The sequence below is a fragment of the Amblyraja radiata genome, chromosome 21, assembly GCF_010909765.2.
Source record: "Amblyraja radiata isolate CabotCenter1 chromosome 21, sAmbRad1.1.pri, whole genome shotgun sequence".
NCBI classification, from domain to species: Eukaryota; Metazoa; Chordata; class Chondrichthyes; order Rajiformes; family Rajidae; genus Amblyraja; species Amblyraja radiata.
The window spans coordinates 23440652-23460168 of NC_045976.1; the positions used below are offsets into that span (position 1 = coordinate 23440652).

Genomic DNA, 19517 nt, shown 5'->3' on the forward strand with positions numbered 1-19517 from the left:
ACAATCTACAACTGTCCAATAAATGTATCAATGTTAATATGCAGTTATACTGGAAAAATCCACAGACATTGTAGCATAATGTATTGTTATGGAGAAAGTCCTTCTGAAAAAAATTAGTTTAAAATATATTCCATTTGAGGTCAATTTAAGATCTAAGAGATTTGTTTTTTTGGAAAGACGTATCCCTTGCAACTAAAAATGTGATAAAATTAGAATTCTCTTTTTATACCCAAATGCTCATAACATTTATACCCAGGTGATTGCACAAAAGGTTGCACTTAGAACAATGAACATATTCTATTCACATACTATTGGACGGATCGCCAAATTTAATCACTCCAGTTGCAGTCATGCTTTCAGCTGCCAAAATCCTTAACTCTGAAATATATTCCCTTGGCCTCTGCTTTCTTCCTTTTGGAAAAGCTTTTGTTCATCTGCCAAATTTTGTTTGATAACACTCTTGTGAAACATTAAATATTGTTGCAACAGTTACTTATTAATGTATGCACAATAACAGATGTTTTACATGTAACCAGAAGCAGGTTACATGAAAATAATCAGGCTGTTAAGGTTCAAGGATTATGGGGAGAAGGCAGGAGAATATGATTAAGAGGAAAAGAGATCAGCCATGAATGATGGGCCAGATGGCCTAATTCTGCTCCTATAACTTATGATCTCTTTCTAAACCATCATCTGTTAAAATGACAAAGGGTTGTAATATACCTCAAATAAAAATGCATGCTTTGCACCTCATGGCCATGCTACATTCAGTCTAGTTTAAGCCTAAAATAGGACTAGCGTAATTAGTATACCAGAATCAATATAATTTGTGTTCCATTAAGAGTTCTTATAACAAAGGACAACGGACATGATTTAATGGTTTCAATTTCATTCACTGGTACTAAGTTTGATTCACAGCTTGTTTTCAGTCCATGAAATCATAAAACATGATTAAATAGCTACAAAAACCATCTTATTGGCATTACAATCAAATCAACAGGAATGCATAATTGTTAGTAAGTACTGCTGTGCAGTAATTCTGCACTTTTTAAAGATGTACAGTAATTGCGATTCCATTTCCTTAAATCATGCAGTTTTCTTTCATTCGCTTAGATGGTTGGAAATTTATGGCACTCACCCATATAAACTTCTTATCACAATTTCACATGATCCAAGTTTGAAATCGGGAAGAATTTGGAAGCATAGGGAACTGAAGATGCTGGAAATTTGAGCAAAACATGAGGTGCTGGAGCATCTCAGCGGACGAGATAGCATTTCCATTCCCTCCACAGATGCTATGTTTCGGGTTGGGATTTTTCTTTAGATTAATGGAGTGGGGGGGGGGCAAAGACTGGCAGGTGATAGGTGGGGGAGTTGGCAGACAAATTGAGTAAATTACAAAGGTTAGAAGTGACAAGGAAACATTGGTGTCAGATGAGAGGTGTTAAATCTAAAGCTAAAGGAAGGGATAAGAGGTGGAAGTGGATGGGGAGATAAAAGTGGAAATATGGGATTGGAAATGTGTGAAGGTGGGTGTGGGAAAGAGAATGGGGAGGATATTACTTGCAATTGGTGAATGCAATGCTCATGCCATTGGGTATAATCTATCCAAAGGGAACAGGAGCTGCTGTTCAAGTTTGCATGTGTCCCCAGCACCCTTCCAGGTGAGACAAAGTTTCACATGCACCTCTTCAAACCTACGTTTGGGGCTCCTGATGTGGCTTCCTTTTCATTGGCGAGACCAAGCATAGACTAAGCGACCACTTTGCCAAATACTGCTGGATCATCAGGTTGCTAACTCCTGCCCCCATGGACCATGCTCCCTTCCCCTCCTCCAACACTCGCCTCCCATCCCAGTCACCTATTTTCCTTTTAACTTATCAGTTTGAAGGATCATCTGTGCATTTCCATCCCAGATGCTGCCCAATCTGCTGAGTTCCTCCAGCATTTTGTGTTTTGTTCCAGAAATGTAGAAGTGTAGAAACACCAAGTGGAACAAGTAGAGTTAAAACTGAAGAGTTGCTTATATTTTCTATCTTTTTCTCGTCAATGTGTCTATTTTTTCTAATGCCACTAATTTTGTTTCGATTTTAATGTAAAGTGGAGGTATTTTAGAGAAATTAAATCCAATTCCACTAAACCCAGAAATATTAAACATTATTCTATGAGTTTTTTGGTGCTGTGATACATAATTTGGATCCATTTCCATCAGTTTGTGTGTATATTCAAAGATGCCATCTTCTCCTGGTTTAAAATCTTCTCTCTTGTCATATCTATTGAAAAATTAAAATGAGAATTATAACGGAAGAATATTAATAGATTTATTTGATCAGTTCTTGAAATTCCCTACAACACAAGCATTTCTCATCATGAACTTTTTCAGTTAATGCCAGCAAAGCCATTTATGTCCCGTTTATAGACTATAGAATCCTTGAAGTAAAAATTTTGCACGAAGTAAAAATTACTTGCACCAAAGTAATCAGTGCATGATTGTGATTTTAAACTATCCTACTTTTCAATATGCACTGGGCAGCCAGACTTAAAAATATAAAATAATACCCACCAGGCACCTAGTCTCCAACCACCTGATTACAGGCTGTTTAACTGAAAATAGACTCAAGGAATCTTAAATCACAAGCAGAAGCCATTTAGCTACTGTAAACGTGCCAGTGCATATGTATGGGTTTTAATTCACAGGATCATTCCTGAAAAATCAGCTTTTACTTCCCCAGAATGAATTGAGATAATGATCAACTTTGAGTGATTTTGCCCATTTCCAGAAATTTGGCCAGACATTTCCGGGTGTGAGTAACCCTAGCAGTGCACATTCCCTGTGTAATGTTAGAGCATTGTAAGGGAACCTGGACCATTTTGTCCCAGCGATTCTCATCTTTGATTATGTGGTCTTAAAAAAGACCAGTGTCAAATGAGAACATCTACCAGCAACGTGAATGATTTAATACATCATCCATTCTCTCTTCCCTACACTCCTGTACTGTACCAATGGCCTCCAGCCATCCTCTGTTTCCATGTTCTTAAGTATTCTCCTTTGACTTCACACTCAATTAAGGAGATTTATTCACTGTCATGTAGGATTTGTACATCATTTCCTACTGAAAAGAACAATGTAAAATTTGATGTGTAGCATCACAAAATAAGATTTAGCAATTCTAGGCACACTAGAAGAACACTATATAGCACCCGAGTAGTCTACAACCCCAATAGCAATAAACAATAGGTGCAGGAGTAGGCCATTTGGCCCTTCGAGCCAGCACTGCCATTCAATGTGATCATGGCTGATCATCCCCAATCAGTACCCCATTCCTGCCTTCTCCCCATATCCCCTGACCGCTATTTTTAAGAGCCCTATCTAGCTCTCTCTTGAAAGCATCCAGAGAACCTGCCTCCACTTCTCTGAGGCAGAGAATTCCCCAGACTCACAACTCTCTGTGAGAAAAAGTGTTTCCTAGTCTCTGTTCTAAATGGCTTACTCTTATTCTTAAACTGTGGCCCCTGGATCTGGACTCCAACATCGGGAACATATTTCCTGCCTCTAGCATGTCAGGCTAACTGGTCTATAATTCCCTGTTTTCTCTCTCCCGCCTTACTTAAAAAGTGGGAGAGAGAGCTCTCCCAGAGAGCTTTTTTTTAACCCATTCTAATGTGGGCAGAAACTGGGCATTTGTTGGATAATAAGTCGAATTAGATCTTTAAATGAAAGCATACATATATTAAAAGTGTTCCAAGCATTCACGTGGAAATAACGCACCTCCAATTTTGATTGAGTTCAAGAAATCGGGAAACACCAGTCTGAGCAGAAGCCACATCAATGTGCACTGAAACAGCTAGAGGGACAGACATTAGTTAGAACAATGCTTGGAAAATTTGTCTTTTATAAAATGGCTACTTGAAAATAATTTCAGCAATCATTACATAACATTCTGCTTTTGATAAATAGCCATTTGATGGAATCAGAATGTTTAGGAGGAAGAAAAAAGTTTAAGAAATCAAACAATAATCAACAAAAAAATTTTTTTTAAAAAGGAAAAGTTAATGAGATGGTCAATGAGGTTTAAGCTGAGGGGAAATATTTAATAGGAACCTGATGGGCAACTTTTTCACACAGATGTGTTTTTCATCTATCATAGCTGATGAGCTTTACAATAACAGTAATTTATTGCATTTTGATTATATCTTAATTGATTATATATTCTGTCTCCTGCTTGATATAATTGAAGTGATAAGTCACTTGTTTGTTCTGTTATTTAAAACTTAAAAGAGAACTGAAATGTAATTCAACACTTATTTTACTGACTACTATGATCTAATTCTTGGTGACAAGCAAACACATAATTTATTTATGAAAAGGTAATGCTGAATGTTTGTTTTGTGATAATTCTCTCACAATACATGATAACCTTTAACACTGGCATCAGTTTAAGGACATGAAAGCTTTTTTGAATTGAATTGAATTGAATATGTTTATTGTCATTGCACAAAACTGAGCAACGAAATTCCATTTGCTTCTCCTCCGTTAAAAGAAATACAACACGACAACCAATACACATATGTACAGTTAATAGTAAAATAATAATACATTTTTAAAAGAGTTTAAAAGAATTTAGCGGTATTCCTCGAAGTTACTTCTTGCTTCCCAGTGTTCACTATTGGAGTTAAGCTCTTTTATCGCACATGGGTAGAAACTATTTTTTAGTCTACGAGCCTGCAGAGGCCTGAATCGCCTCCCAGAGGGTAGCAGAGTAAAAAGGTGGTTGGCAGGGTGGGATGTGTCCTTCTTGATATTTATGGCCCTGCGCAAGCATCGGGCCTTGTATATGTCATCCAAGGAGGGCAGGTTAGCGTTTGTAATGCGCTGCGCAGTTTTTATAATTCCCTGTGTAAGCTAATGTTTGTTTTTCACTACACTCCAATGTGAAACAAACCAGAACATTTCAATAACATAGTATTAACCCACAACTACTAAAATGCTTAGTAAAAACTTGTCTTTCCCCTTCCTGTATTTTTTCTCCCAGTATTAATTTAAAACAGTATTTCTAATGCATGTGCTATAGCTATCAATTCTTTTGTACATTAATGCTAAAATATTCTACTAACCGAGTTCCAGCCATCCCTATTTTGAAGGACAAACATGAACGATACAATTCTAGCATTTTATTTGCTACAAAACAATGCTCAGGAAGTAGAGACATGATCATGCCCTCAATGTTGTTCAAGCCCTGTTTTAATATAACCAATATAAATGTGTGAATTGATAAGTGCTGTGAAATAAGATTAATTTTAAAAGAGATTCCACATCCTTGCGGGTTTACGATTCTTGATTAAGTGAACACAACAGTATTATAAATCACAACATCCTACAGAAAAATAATGTAAACCAGTGTTGATGGTGTCATGAAAGAGGGACATTGCTTTTTAAAATATATATTTTAATTGATAAACTGGACCATTGCTAGATATCTATATTACTAAAAGTCTGTTCTTGACCGGTTTTGGCGATCTGTGCTGCGATTTCCGAGAGAACGCCGCCACCTACGGCCGTCATTTTTAGCCACCTCGCTCAGAGCCCCCCTCCGCCGCATGTGTGCCGAGGATTTTTGCAGTCGATGAAAAATGACAGAGATATTAATGATTTTACAAAATTCCCCATTCTCTCCGCTGCCCCCGCTGGCGCCAGGGGGGAGGGACTATAAAACCAGGAAGTGGTGTGCCTCATTCAGTCTCTTCAAGATGGAGGAAGGCAGAGTGTCACGTTTCTCTGAGCTGTGAATAACACTGAACACATGTCCACACTACTGTGAGTAAGTGCCCTTAATGTGGTTTGAAAATGAAAATATGGTTAAAGTAAAAAAGCACTGCCTGCAAATGGTTGTTTGGGGGGTTTGGGTTGAAATAAAAAGGCACTCTCTCTCTCCCCTCCTTCCTCTCCCCCCCCCCCCCCCTCTCCTCTCCCCCCCCCCCCCTCTCCTCTCCCCCCCCCCCTCTCCTCTCTCCCCCCCTCTCCTCTCCCCCCCCTCCTGTCCCCCCCCCCCCTCCTCTCTCTCCCATCTCCTCTCCCTCCCCCCTCTCCTCTCCCTCCCCCCTCTCCTCTCCCTCCCTCTCCTCTCCCCCCTCTCCTCTCCTCCCCCTCGTCTCTCATCCCCTCTCCTCACATCTCCTCCCCTCTCCTCTCCTCCCCTCCCCTCTCCCCTCCGCTCCTCTCCCCCCTCTCCTCTCCCCCCTCTCCTCTCCCCTCCCCCACCATCCCTCCCCTAAACCCCCCTTCCCTCCACACACCCCTACCCCCTTCCCTCCACCCCCTCCCCCTCACCTCACCCCTCTCTCAGCACACCCCTCACTCCCCCCTCTCCTCTTCCACCCCCCTCTCCTCTCTCCTCTTCCCCCCTCTCCTCTCTCCTCTTCCCCCCCTCTCCTCTCCCCCCCCTCTCCTCTCTCCTCTCCCCCCCCTCTCCTCTCTCCTCTTCCCCCCCTCTCCTCTCTCCTCTTCCCCCCCTCTCCTCTTCCCCCCCTCTCCTCTCTCCTCTTCCCCCCCTCTCCTCTCCTCTTCCCCCCCCCTCCTCTCTCCTCTTCCCCCTCTCCTCTCTCCTCTTCCACCCCCCTCTCCTCTCTCCTCTTCCCCCCCCTCTCCTCTCTCCTCTTCCCCCCCTCTCCTCTCTCCTCTTCCCCCCCCCTCCTCTCTCCTCTTCCCCCTCTCCTCTCTCCTCTTCCACCCCCCCTCTCCTCTCTCCTCTTCCCCCCCCTCTCCTCTTCCCCCCTCTCCTCTCCCCCCCCCTCCTCTCCTCTCCCCCCCCTCCTCTCCTCTCCCCCCCCTCCTCTCCTCTCCCCCCCCTCCTCTCCTCTCCCCCCCCTCCTCTCCTCTATCCCCCCCCTCCTCTCCTCTATCCCCCCCTCATCCTCTTCCCCCCTCTCCTCTTCCCCCCCTCTCCTCTTCCCCCCCTCTCCTCTTCCCCCCCTCGTCCTCTTCCCCCCCTCTCCTCTTCCCCCCCTCTCCTCTCCCCCCCTCTCCTCTCCCCCCCCTCTCCTCTCCCCCCCCTCTCCTCTCTCCCCCCTCTCCTCTCTCCCCCCTCTCCTCTCTCCCCTCTCCTCTCTCCCCCCTCTCCTCTCTTCCCCCTCTCCTCCTCTCCCCCTCTCCCCTCTCTCCCCCCCCCCCCTCCCCCGCGCCCCTCTCCTCCCCCCATCCACCTCCTCTTCCCCCCCTCCACCTCTCTCCCCCCTCACCTTTCCTCCCCCCTTCACCTTTCCCCCCCCTCACCTCTACCCCCCCCCTCCTCCTCTCCCCCCCCACCCTTCCCCCTCTCCCACCCCCCTGCCCCTCTCCCCCCCCACTCTCACCTCTTTCCCCCCCCTCTCACCTCTTCCCCCCCCTCTCACCTCTGTTCCCCCCCCCTCTCACCTCTTCCCCCCCCCTCTCACCTCTTCCCCCCCCCCTCTCACCTCTTCCCCCCCCCTCATCACCTCTGTCCCCCCCACTCTCCCCCTCTCCCCCCACCTCCCCTCTCCCGTCACCCGCTCCCCTCTCCCCCCCCACCTCTCCCCCATCCCCCCCCCTCTCCCACCTCTCCCCCCCCCTCTCACCCCCTCCCCTTCCCTCGCCCTCATCCTCCTCTCCCCGGCCCTCTCCTCCTCTCTCCGTGCTCCATCCCCCCCCGCCCTTCGCTTTCCCCCCTCACCCACCCTCCCTCTTCTCCTCTCCACCTCCCCCCTCTCCCTCTCGCCCCTCTCTCTGTGTCTCTGTCTCTGCCCCTTTTCTCTCTGCCCTAACTCTCTACCCCCCCCCCCCCCCTCTCTAGATGTGATTGCAAGTTGGGGGCTATGCGTCAGTAGATAGGGTGGTTATGAGGTAAAAGGAGCAAATTAATATATTAATATAATATCAAGGGGGGTAATTAGCGTGAGTGCGAGGGGTGGGGGGGATAGTTAGTGTGTGTGACACTGCATGCCGCCTCCCCCCCCACAACCGCACGTTGGGGGAACAGACTCAACGGGTCTGCACTTGGTCTAGTTTGGTCCTAAAGACAGCTACTTGGCAATTTACTCATCATACTGGGGTGGGAGATTGCAGCCTTCACACGTGGTCTACCCTTTTCGACAAATGCAATTAACCTGGCGTACACAAACAGAAGATCAAACAGAACAAGTTGTCTTACAACTTTAGGCTGTGCACGCCATACGCAAGAAGACTTATTATACCAATACCAGTATCAGCCCGTAATATCCTGAGTGCAGCCTGAACTATAAATTATATGATTCAGTTACTACTAATGAATTCAGCATTCCCTTTTGTTCAATTTATAATTCCAATTAAACTGTAATCAGTCCAATACCTTATACAAAGGCCATCAACATCAGGCATCCTTGAAAAGGCACCACTAATTGCATAAGGACAACTGATTCAAATTTGAAGTCATCGCCCTTGGATTTTAAAATGAAATGGAACTATCAAGTGTCACAGACCTGCTGTTGGAGGCACAACCTCATGTAGTTTTTGCATAGCGACTCCACCTGGATAGTTGTGGTGAGATACATATAGTAACAATCCTGTGTAGCAGGTATTTATTACCAGATGTGCAATCACTGCAAAGAATCCTAATTTATAAAAGAAGGATTTGTGGTACTTGATCGTTCTGTGCAACAAAATAAACAATAGTAATTAGTAATGTGTAGGAAGGAACTGCAGATGCTGGTTTACACTGAGACTCACATTTAGGAACAGGGTACAGGAGGCTATTCAGTCCTGCAGCCAGTCCCACACTTTGGTTGGGTCATTTGGACCTTAAACTCCTCTACCTGCCTTGTTCTACATTCATAGAGACACTGACCCAAACCTTGAAAAATTTAAGATTTGTAATAGAAAAAATCGCATGTATTTAAAGTGCACATTGTCAGATTTTAATAAAGTCAATTTGTATAGATTTTGGTTTCACAGTGTAGAAATTACAGCAGTGTTTATACATAGTCCCCCCCATTTCAGGGCACCAAAATGTTTGGGACACAGCAATGAAAGTAGTCATGTTTAATATTTTGTTGCATATCCTTTGCATGCAATGACTGCTTGAAATCTGCGATTCATGGACATCACCAGTTGTTGGGTGTCTTCTTTGGTGATGCTCTGCCAGGCCTGTATTGCAGCCATCTTTAGCTTATGTTTGTTTTGGGGGCTAGTCCCCTTCAGTTTTCTGTTCAGCATATAAAAGCCATGCTCAATTGGGTTCAGATTGGGTGATTGACTTGGCGACTCAAGAATTTACCTTTTTAACTTTGAAAAACTCCTTTGTTGCTTTAGCAGCATGTTTGGGATCATTGTCTTGCTGTAGAATGAACTGCCGGCCAATGAGTTTTGAGGCATTTGTTTGAACTTGAGCACAGAGGATGTGTCTATAGACTTCAGAATTCATTAGCCTATTTTTGCAGCCAACCAGTAGTTTGCATCTTGCAGTGTAGCCTCTGTATTTCTGTTCATGAAGTCTTCTGCGGACAGTGGTCATTGAACCATATTATGTATGCAGATGATCTTGTGGTCTTTAGTCCATCTAGCGCTGGTCTCCAGCAGCTCCTTACTATATGTTCCGTGTATGGTGTGGAACATGACATTAAATATAATGCTAGTAAGAGTGCTGTTATGGTCTGTAGAACCAAAGAGGATAAATGCCTAAAATATCCTGTTTTTAAATTGTCTGACAACAATCTTAGTGTCTGTAATAAGATAAAATATCTAGGGCATATTATTACAGAACAAATGAAAGATGATGAGGATATTTATAGGCAACGACGCATGCTGTATGTACAGGCAAATATCCTCGTGTAAATTTGGTGCATGTGCAGATGTGGTGAAGATGTCGCTATTTAGAGCATACTGCACACCCCTCTACACTGCGCACCTGTGGTCGAACTATTTAAAGACAAGTATGCAGAGACTAAAGGTGGCATATAACGATGCCATGAGAACACTGCTAAGGCAACCTAGATGGTGTAGTGCCAGTAATATGTTTGTGGCTGCAGGAATCAGTACTTTAGAAGCTATCCTAAGACACCACATGTATAAATTCATGTGCAGGATAAATTACTCTAAAAATGTGCTTATTGTGGCCTTGACAAACATAAGGGTTAGCACTACACGCTACGAATCCCAGTTGTGGAGACACTGGTATCGTTGTCTCATTGTAGGACATTGATCATCTTTTAATCTGGATTTTTAACTTAAGTATTGTGGGTTTTTGTTAAATATAAATTATGATGTTTTTATGTGATATACCATGATTTTATATTTATATTTGATATGCAATGCATTTTTTTAATGTAATGTTGCCCCTTGTCTGGACCTTGAGTCCGTAATAAAGTTTATTATTATTATTGACAAATCCTCACCTGACTCATGAAGAGTGTTTCTGATGTCAGACAGGTGTTTGGGGATTTTTCTTTATTATAGAGAGAATTCTTCTGTCATCAGCTGTGTAGGTCTTCCTTGGCCTGCCAGTTCCTTTGCGATTAGTAAGCTCACCAGTGCTCTCTTTCTTCTTAATGATGTTCCAAACAGCTGGTTTTGGTAAGCCTAAGGTTTGGATGATGTCTCTTAACAGTTTTATTCTTGTTTCTCGGTATCACAATGGCTAATTTGACTTACAGTGGCACAACTTTGGTTCTCATGTTGATAAACAGCAATAAAAGTTTCCAAAGGTGATGGAAAAACTGGAGGAAAGACTAGATGCTGAGAGCTCTCTTATACCTGCATTAAGGAGACAATTAAACACACCTGAACAATTACAAAGACCTGTGAAGCCATGTGTCCCAACATTATAGTGCCCTGGAATGTGGGGACTATGTATAAACATGGCTGTGATTTCTACATGGCAAAACCAAAATGTATAAAAATGGCCTTTAATAAAATCTGACAATGTGCACTTTAACTACATGATTTTTTTCTATTACAAATCTCAAATTGTGGAGTACAGAGGCAAATAAATAAATGATGGGTCTTTGTCCCAATCGTTATGGAGGGCACTATAGATGTTACCCTTGAAAACATCTTTTTTAAATGGCAGTTGTAAAGACTTTATCCTTTTTTGCAAACTGAAATGTAAGAGCACTCTGATAACTTGAAACAAATAGTGCAATGAAATACAAATGACTATGCAGTCAAGAGTGTAAATACACCATTTCATCATTCCAAATTGAGTCCTTGTGTCATTTAATTCTTTGTTACTCATATTTCTCTCCAGATTGTATTAAATGCTCACATTTGTGCTCCACTGGTTCTAAAAATACATTTGGAGGGTAATTACTATTGAAGATTCAATAATAACAAATTAAGATTCCTTTTTAGTTTGTGCAGTGGGATAATTATACTATAGTTTAACAATCTTATTAAGCATATATTGTGTGACACAAGACTAATTTATTTATACAATTAAGATCCAAAATCACCTGTATAACATTTTCTTTGTAAGTACATTCAATTAAAACTTGAATTTTTAGCAGGACATTGTCCTTGAATACTTACAGGTATGAACATCCCATTGCTGCAACAACGTTCAAGATGGGAAATGTGTAGATTATAAAGCGCAATTCTTTGTGAGGTAGAAATGAATATAAAAAGATGAAACCAATTGAGGGGAAGAGCATCCTCCAGCTCCTCCTGTCCTGTGCTCCAAGAGGCAGAAAAACAACGGTACAACCAAGAGCCCGAGGTAGTGCCGAGTAAAAGTACCATAAAAAGGGTGATGTCTGAATAGATTCTCAGTTAAGGAAACATGCAAATTCAAATCATCAAACTCACAAAAATATACATATAAGGAATTTGCAAGTAGCTGCAACTGTGCAATTTTGCCCTGTAATTTCTTGAAAATTTACTCAAATTAGCTAAGGATACAAACAACTGTCCTATCTTTAAAATTAATAAGGGTCACTTTTAAAACATCCTTCAAAACACAATTTCTAACAATCTTAGATTCAGCCCCGTTACTCCACAATTGACAGCTTGAAACTTTACTCAAACTAGATGTAGCTATGGCTCCTTAAAGTTGGAATGAAGTGAGTGACAAATTATTTGGTGCCATGTGCATTCATGCCAATTATCAATTCTCATAGCCAGATTTTATCAATTTCATTTGTGACAGGGCTGGATTTCAATCCACACTCAGTAAAATGCCTGTCTTAAACTCATAGCATCAACTGGTTTTACTTGTGCCACTAATGTAAATGTTTTCTGGGGAGAGGAATCTGAATTTACCTACAATCCATTGGCCACTGAATGAATCTATCCTCCACAAATCAGGTGAAATAACAAAGTTTTCAAAAGAATAGCTACCATTACACAGTCTCACTTACTAGAAAAATACTTCAGGAATCCTGCATTTACAGATTGTGATTTTCTGCCTGCTAATTTTACTGTATGTTAAATCATGGATTACTTACACCAAACATCCTAAAATAAGCTCCCAACATGAAACCCATGGCATATGTGTACGTTAGAACATTTACTCTCAATGAATTTTCCCACATAGTTCAACATTTACTGATCATCCTCAAAATAATTTGGGAAGAACTTAATGAATTGAATGCAATTTAGATATAATGATTGTCAAAGAGTAATTATAAAAAAACTAACTAATCAATCCAACATCTAATTCATCTTAAATCTAATTGAATGGTTGATCTAGTGTCATCCTAGCTCTTGTGGTTTACCTTTCAGTAGAATTTCCGATATTTTACTCTTAAAAATAATTCTAATTCACATGGATTCTTTTTCCCGCCAACTGTTGTTGCTTTTTGCTGATAATCTTCCTGTCAATTTATAATGAATCATTGATGGATGAACAGTTAAGCCATTGCTGATTATTAACAATAACCAATGACTGCACAACAATAAAGTATATATTAGATTTTGTCCAATATGTAATTGGAATATATTTTTCAAATAATATATTCTTGCAGAATCAATCACATTTTCTCTGAATCTGCTTTATGTTTTCCTAAAGTAACCCAAGGCTGTGCAAAGGATAGTCCCCATTCCGAACTCTTATTTAAAGCTATATTGTACCAAAGTACTTCTCCCTCAGGCCAAATGAGTCGTCCCCAAAATATAGAATCCACAGACATGGTTAGAGCTGAAACGAAATTCACAGGAATGTTATTGAATGTGTTGATTTTGCTGAATGAACGTGTGTTTAAATTTAAGTTCCTTTCTCCAAAGAAACTACATGTTACTTACCCAACCATACCAATCCAGCTGACACTGCATGGCAAAGACTTCTGGAAATTGAAATTCGACGGCTGACTACTGATGACAGCAGCATGAGACCGAGAAATATGGAAAGTTCAGATCGGAATATGATGATAGATAGAGCAGACAGCCAGATAAATGTGCCAAATTTCTGCTGCATCCAGGCTGTAAATGCCAAGAGAACTGTAGGGAAAGATGAAATGTGCAGTTTACAAATGAACCACCTCCTCACAGTGCTAATTTAAAACTTTCAAGATTTTTGCCACTGGAAATAAATGCCTTGTGTATCATTAGTTCAAATTTTAATTAGTTCATCACAGTTTCAATATTTCATGCACTATATATTCTCAAATTGGCTCAACTTGTCTCTAACTCAAAAGGTTGTGAGTTCATGCACTGTGATTGCACCTGTGTGCATAAATCAAGGTGACACCCGAGTAGTATTGAGTATTGCATCATCAGAGCTTCCAACATTCAGTTGAAATATTAGTCCAGGACTAATAACCACTATCTTCGAGACATAGAAAACACAATATCCTAGTTAAATTAGGTCTCCTGGTTTTTTTTGTGTGACTATTAATTCGCAAACCAATCTCACTAAAAATTGTAGACACAAAAAGCTGGAGTAACTCAGCGGAACAGGCAGCATCTTTGGAGAGGAGGAATGGGTCAAGTTTCGGGTCGAGACCCTTCTTCAGACCAGAAGCGTCACCCATTCCTTCTCTCCAGAGATGCTGCCTGTCCCACTGAGGTACTGCAGATTTTGTGTCTAACCTCAGTTTAAAGTAGCTGCTGTTCCTTCTTACACATTTCACTAAAAATAGGCTCTAATTCTTTTAATTCTTCCCCACAGCCATCAGGCTATTAAACTCACCAACAAGCAGACTGAACTGTAACGGCCTATTGCTTTTTATCTGCTTATTTACGTGTATATTGAACTGAACTGTTCTGTATTTTTGCTTACAATATTCTGTTGTGCTGCAGCAAGCAAGAATTTCATTGTCCTATCTGGGACACATGACAATAAACCCTCCAAATAGGTACTGCACCTCCAAAATGTAGTTGAATAGTCAGTGTGCTTTGGGAAGTGGTGAAGGGTACTCAGTACATATTATGTGAACAAGATAGCATGTGGGTTGAAATACACAGCTGACTGATTTTATAAAGTAATGTTTGCCTTTTGGCTGAAAGCTATGTGAAATTAGTATGCGAATCGACTCACTTCTGGCTATAACATGGCTAATTTTACAAATAGACTAATGACAGAGTGTACTTTATTTATTCTGAACCTTCAGAGCCACATGAAATACTGTTTCTGCTAAAGTTCCAATAAGACAAGCCACAAGATTAAAATACACTAATTTTTCATACATTCCATTTTCCTGTCTTTCCTTAGTAATGAAATTACTATTAATAATGGTATTTCTGTCACAATGGTTATTGCGTATAAACAAAATTATAAAAACACTTATGGCTAACCGATAAATGGAATTGTAGTCACTGACTTTCAGAAAATCATTAAATTTTCTGGATTTTACTAACCTCTGAATACAAAATATAATTGTAAATGAGAGTGGTGCAATAATGAATTGAATTGAATTGAATGCCTTTATTGTCATTCAGACCTTACGGTCTGAACGAAATTTCGTGCCTGCAGTCATACATACAATCATACAATAATAACAATAATAAACACAAATTAACACCACCACAGTGAGTCCTCCAAGCACCTCACTGTGGTGGAGGCAAAAATCTTAGGGCTGCAGTCTCTTCCCTCCTCTTCTCCCTCTGCTCTGGGAGTTAGGGAGTGATGGCAGCATTCACAATAAGGTCCACCTCCCTCAAAATAAACAAAGAATAAATTACAAAATTGTACTACTCACCAATGGGCAACGCAAATATATTTGGGAGTGTTCTCGTGCAGTAAAAGAGAAGATGAAACTGAGTTGCTGAAATCCAACAGTAAAAAACAGCTACCGTTGTGCCAAATTGTTTCCGAACTTCTTTCTGAAACTTCCAGAATGCATAAATCACACAGAGACCTAGGCATCCTCGGACTTAAAACACAAAAGAAAGTGATCATAATTAAATATACTTTAAACAATGTTATTCTGTTGCCGATTTTAAAACATTACAAAATTAAAATAAAAGTACTTAAGTCATAGAAAATAAGTCATATTGCACATAAACAGGCCCTGCTGACCATTCTGCCCCGCTATATGATTCATTTTACAGCATTGTTCCTGTCCTTCTAAGCTTTACCTATTTGAGTGTCAGTCTCAATTTTTCTTAAACATTGTGTTTTGTTTGATTCTACACCTCTTCTGCCAGTGAGTTCCACATATCAGTCACTCTGTTATGAATGTTCCACTCAAATCCTCTTTAAAACCCCTACTTCTCACCCTAAACCACTCTTGTTTTTTCATACCTGTACCCTGGAGAAAAGAGTCAGACTATCAATTCTATCTATCCCTCTCATAATTTTATATGCCTCCATTAGGTCACCTCACAGCTTCCTTCCCTCCAGGGAAAGCACACGCCCACCCCACCCAATCTCTCCCCATAATTAAAGTTCTTCAATCAGGCAACATTCTGTGAATCTCCTCTGCACCGTCTCCAGCAAAATCACATCCTTTCAAAACTGATGACCAGAACCATACACAATGCTCCAAGTGCAGTCTAACAAACTTTTTTTTACAAAATTCGAAAATAATGCCCCGTCTTTTATATTTTACTAGACCAAGTGCAGACCCGTTAGGGTCTGCTCCCCCAACGCACCTGTCCCCTACCCGTAGTCCCCATGAATTCTGCATGAATATGCATGCCATATTCTTTCAACGCAATTCCATCTAACTTCAAGGATCTAGGGACCTATTTACCTTCAAGGATCTATTATCGTTTATGTCAATATACACAATAAGAGGACAATTTCATTTAAAAATATGATGAACGAATTTATGGACAAGAAGTGTAATTACTTCAATGATTCAGAAAGTTTAATAATAAACTGGGTTATGTATTGTAAGTGGTTTTTATTTGGGATGGAGGCAATAAAATCAGCGTAACGCCATTCCCAGGTGTGTCAATCATACAGGAGTGAGACATCCTCCAATAATAGCAGAGATATTGCAATTTACACCAGTTGCAAAACAAAGCATTTTCTCAGCTGCAGTAATGTAGGACTATTACTTTTCCTGTGGCACCTTTTAAAACAATATATATATATTTATCATGCTTTATGCAAATAAAGGCCACGAATCCTCTACTCCTTGGCTTCTTCTCAGTTTCGAAACTGCGGTACAATTTAAATTAAATAAACCAATCATACCTAGAAGCTGCGAGTAAAACTTGGACACGTCAAGAGCTGAGAGGAAAAAAGCTGCTGGTGCAGAGAGCAATGAAATAATAAGCGGTCCCACGAAGGTCCTTGGCACAACCCCGGGGAACTCGTGGTGATCATACTGCAATGCAAGGAGGAAAATGCAAGAGTCACATATCAACCACCAAAGCCAAATCAAAATGAACTACATGAAGTATTGTACTGCAACGAGAAAGGTTGCCTACAATTGTAGTTTACGAAATCTAATACCTTATCCAGGTGCAAGCGGTGGTATAGTATGTCGTGCGTCGCTTGCAGGTTGAAGCTTTCTTCCACTTTAGTAAAAGGACAGACCAACAAGTGGACACAAGCCACGAGTGTCAGCAACAGCAGTTCTCTTTGCATTGATCGACTCATCTCAGCCATGGTTGGTTTCCAGTTGCGAGGCAAGACTCAAGAGACGAATAAGCCCGCTGCAGACTTCATGCAGCACAGCCACACTTGAAACCAAGGAGTTGCAGCCTTGAAATCGCTGACTGCATCCCTCCAATATTCAACACATTTTCACAACGTTTACTCAACGTGCTTATTGCAAAGCCACTCGCGGTCCTGCAATCCCACAATTCTAGTGGCAGAGATGAGTTCAATCAGAGTACAACACAATACAAAGTGTGAGTATTGGAACATACACCACATGCCAGCAGCCAATTCAGGCTGCCTCCATGACGGCCAACAACATCCAGTTCAAAGGACACTACACAGGATGTCACTGCCGAGGAAATGCAACACAGACTGAGCTCGAGATTTTAATCTTATAAATTGCATGCCATTGTTCAGTAAAAGATTGTATATTTATGCAATGACTTCTATCCACATCAATGTATAGATTTGTTTGCTTATTGGTAATATATAGTTACGTCCCCAGCATTCATATTTGCCTGTGTTGACCCGTTTAGACATATGAATGGATGCATGATTTTTTGCTTATATTAATGAACAATTTTTAGTGTACATTAATGGAAGATTTCGTTTCTGTATTAATGCTCAAATTGTGTGAATTAACGCATGGATTTGTGTTTACCTATCAATCTCCCTTCATTAATCTAGCTTTGTTTGTCAATGCATTTACGCGTTACGGTGATTAGATTGTATGCAGAGATGTATTCATGTTTGTATAGCTGTCATTTGCCTGCATTTATGCGTAGTTTTTAGGTTTTGGCATGAATGCACCGAGCTGTGTCTATGATTTATTTTCTGGCCGCATGCAACACACACTCACACATTTGTGATATCCATCTATCCATCGAGTGGAGTTCGCCGGGCTGCCGGCAACACGTGGAGAAGCGACCGCTCTCGGCGTGTCGAGCCCCGGTTGGCGTCTGCATGGATTGACAGTGACGTGGACCAATGCGTGTGGAAAGTAGCAGGCGGGGCGTGGGGAATATCCGGGATTGAGTTTGCGGCGGGCCGGTGGTACCTGTCCTGCAACCGGCGACGTAGCTGGGATTGCCCTCACCTGGAGCCACGTCCCGGTCGCCTGTCAGTGGAGCCGTGCCCGGGGATCTACATCTACTGTTCGTCCCGTTCCCGGGGTCTACAGCTCTGCCCAGGGGTTGCAGCCACCGCTCGTCCCGTCCCCGGGTCTGCAGCTGCCGCTCGTGCTGTGCCCGGGGATCTGCAGCTCTGCCCAGGGTCTGCAGCCACCGCTCGTCCCATGCCCGGGGATCTGCAGCCGTCGCTTGCACTCACTGCCAGTGCAAAAAGCGTGCCCTATTACCCGGCTCATGCTCAGCGCACCACCCCTTTGCATTGTACTAGAGTACTTGAAACTCTCTGCCACTGCACTAGCGTTTTATGTTAAAGTACTCTCCGAGTTTGCACTATAATTAAACAGCATCACTGAAACGGGAAGCCTTTTTTAATAGTTAACGGTTTCGTCTTTTCAACTAAATCTTTATTTAAATTTTTACTGTATACATAAAATGGATTGCAAAAGTTTCCCTGTCGTATTTGTTGGATTGCTGCTGTTGTGTCGTTTTTCATCGGGCCAAGACAAATTGTCGTGTTCCATTTGTAGAAAAATAGCTGGCAACTGTTTAAAGGTAAGAACTAGTCAATTTTCTTTTAAATTTCCCAACCGTTCGTCGGTAGGCGATCGGGGCTTGCAAAGAGAATGTCTCCATTAGTGACAATTCTAAATTATTGTTGAAATAAGCAGAGTAAAGGGAAAATCATACTGGTGTCAAAATGTACACACTACATGCTTATGCATATGAACAGTGCAGAAGGCACTTTTGCTGGAGACAAAGAAATTAGTGGTAGGATGAGCAGGAGCAATGTAAGAATCACTTAAATAGTAATAGGAATCTGGAACTCTTCAGAATGTTGTTGAGACAAGATCTTTTAAAGCCTTCAGTGAAGTTTGATGGCTATTTTGTTTTCGTGGAGGAGTAAGGTGGGTATATCAGGTTGAAATGAAGATTGGATGAATGTCAGAAAAGGTCTGAGCAGATTGAATGAATGTCAGAAAAGGTCTGAGATTATCAGTGATGTACTTTCGAAGCAAAGTATGCTCTATGTAGCTGACCTACTGTGCTGCTGCATTTTATATGAGCATCAAAACTCGTTATACGTGTCTGCTTTACAAAGTTAATTAGTGTTGCATTTTGTGTATGGTTAATGTGTAAATTCATCTTTGGAACTAATTTACTTAAATAGAATAGTTTGTGCTGGATATACTCAATGCTGAGTATGTCTGGAATCAGATTTACATTTGTTGGAACTAATATTTGCCTTAAAACATCTTTTCAGTCTAGTGGTAGAATTCAGTATAATAACTATTGAAGAGGCAAAGTGTCAAAGAATCAGTATCACTTTAAATTGACACATGTACATGATTTCAGCTACCTGCATTTAGCATTACATTTTTTTAAGGATCTTTTCCCAATGCAAAATCTATCG

The 19517-nt window shown here is 41.3% G+C and overlaps 2 protein-coding genes across 2 annotated transcripts in view; one reads left to right on the forward strand and one right to left on the reverse strand.

Moving 5' to 3' along the window:
• Positions 1-853: 853 nt before the first annotated feature.
• Positions 854-17303, reverse strand: alg12 (ALG12 alpha-1,6-mannosyltransferase). Its single transcript, XM_033039772.1, has 9 exons — positions 16827-17303; positions 16566-16698; positions 15121-15294; positions 13226-13420; positions 13018-13121; positions 11516-11739; positions 8473-8642; positions 3770-3845; positions 854-2273 (listed from the first exon to the last, which is right to left on the reverse strand). The coding sequence occupies exons 1-9, from the start codon at positions 16980-16982 to the stop codon at positions 2033-2035; spliced, it is 1473 nt and encodes a 490-aa protein (XP_032895663.1). The 5' UTR covers positions 16983-17303; the 3' UTR covers positions 854-2032.
• A 9-nt stretch (positions 17304-17312) lies between these two features.
• Positions 17313-19517, forward strand: part of creld2 (cysteine rich with EGF like domains 2) — a 31964-nt gene continuing 29759 nt past the window's right edge. The window contains exon 1 of the mRNA XM_033039773.1: positions 17313-18658. Coding sequence (XP_032895664.1) covers positions 18539-18658 — 120 coding nt within the window. The 5' untranslated portion in view covers positions 17313-18538. The remainder of the gene's footprint in view (positions 18659-19517) is intronic.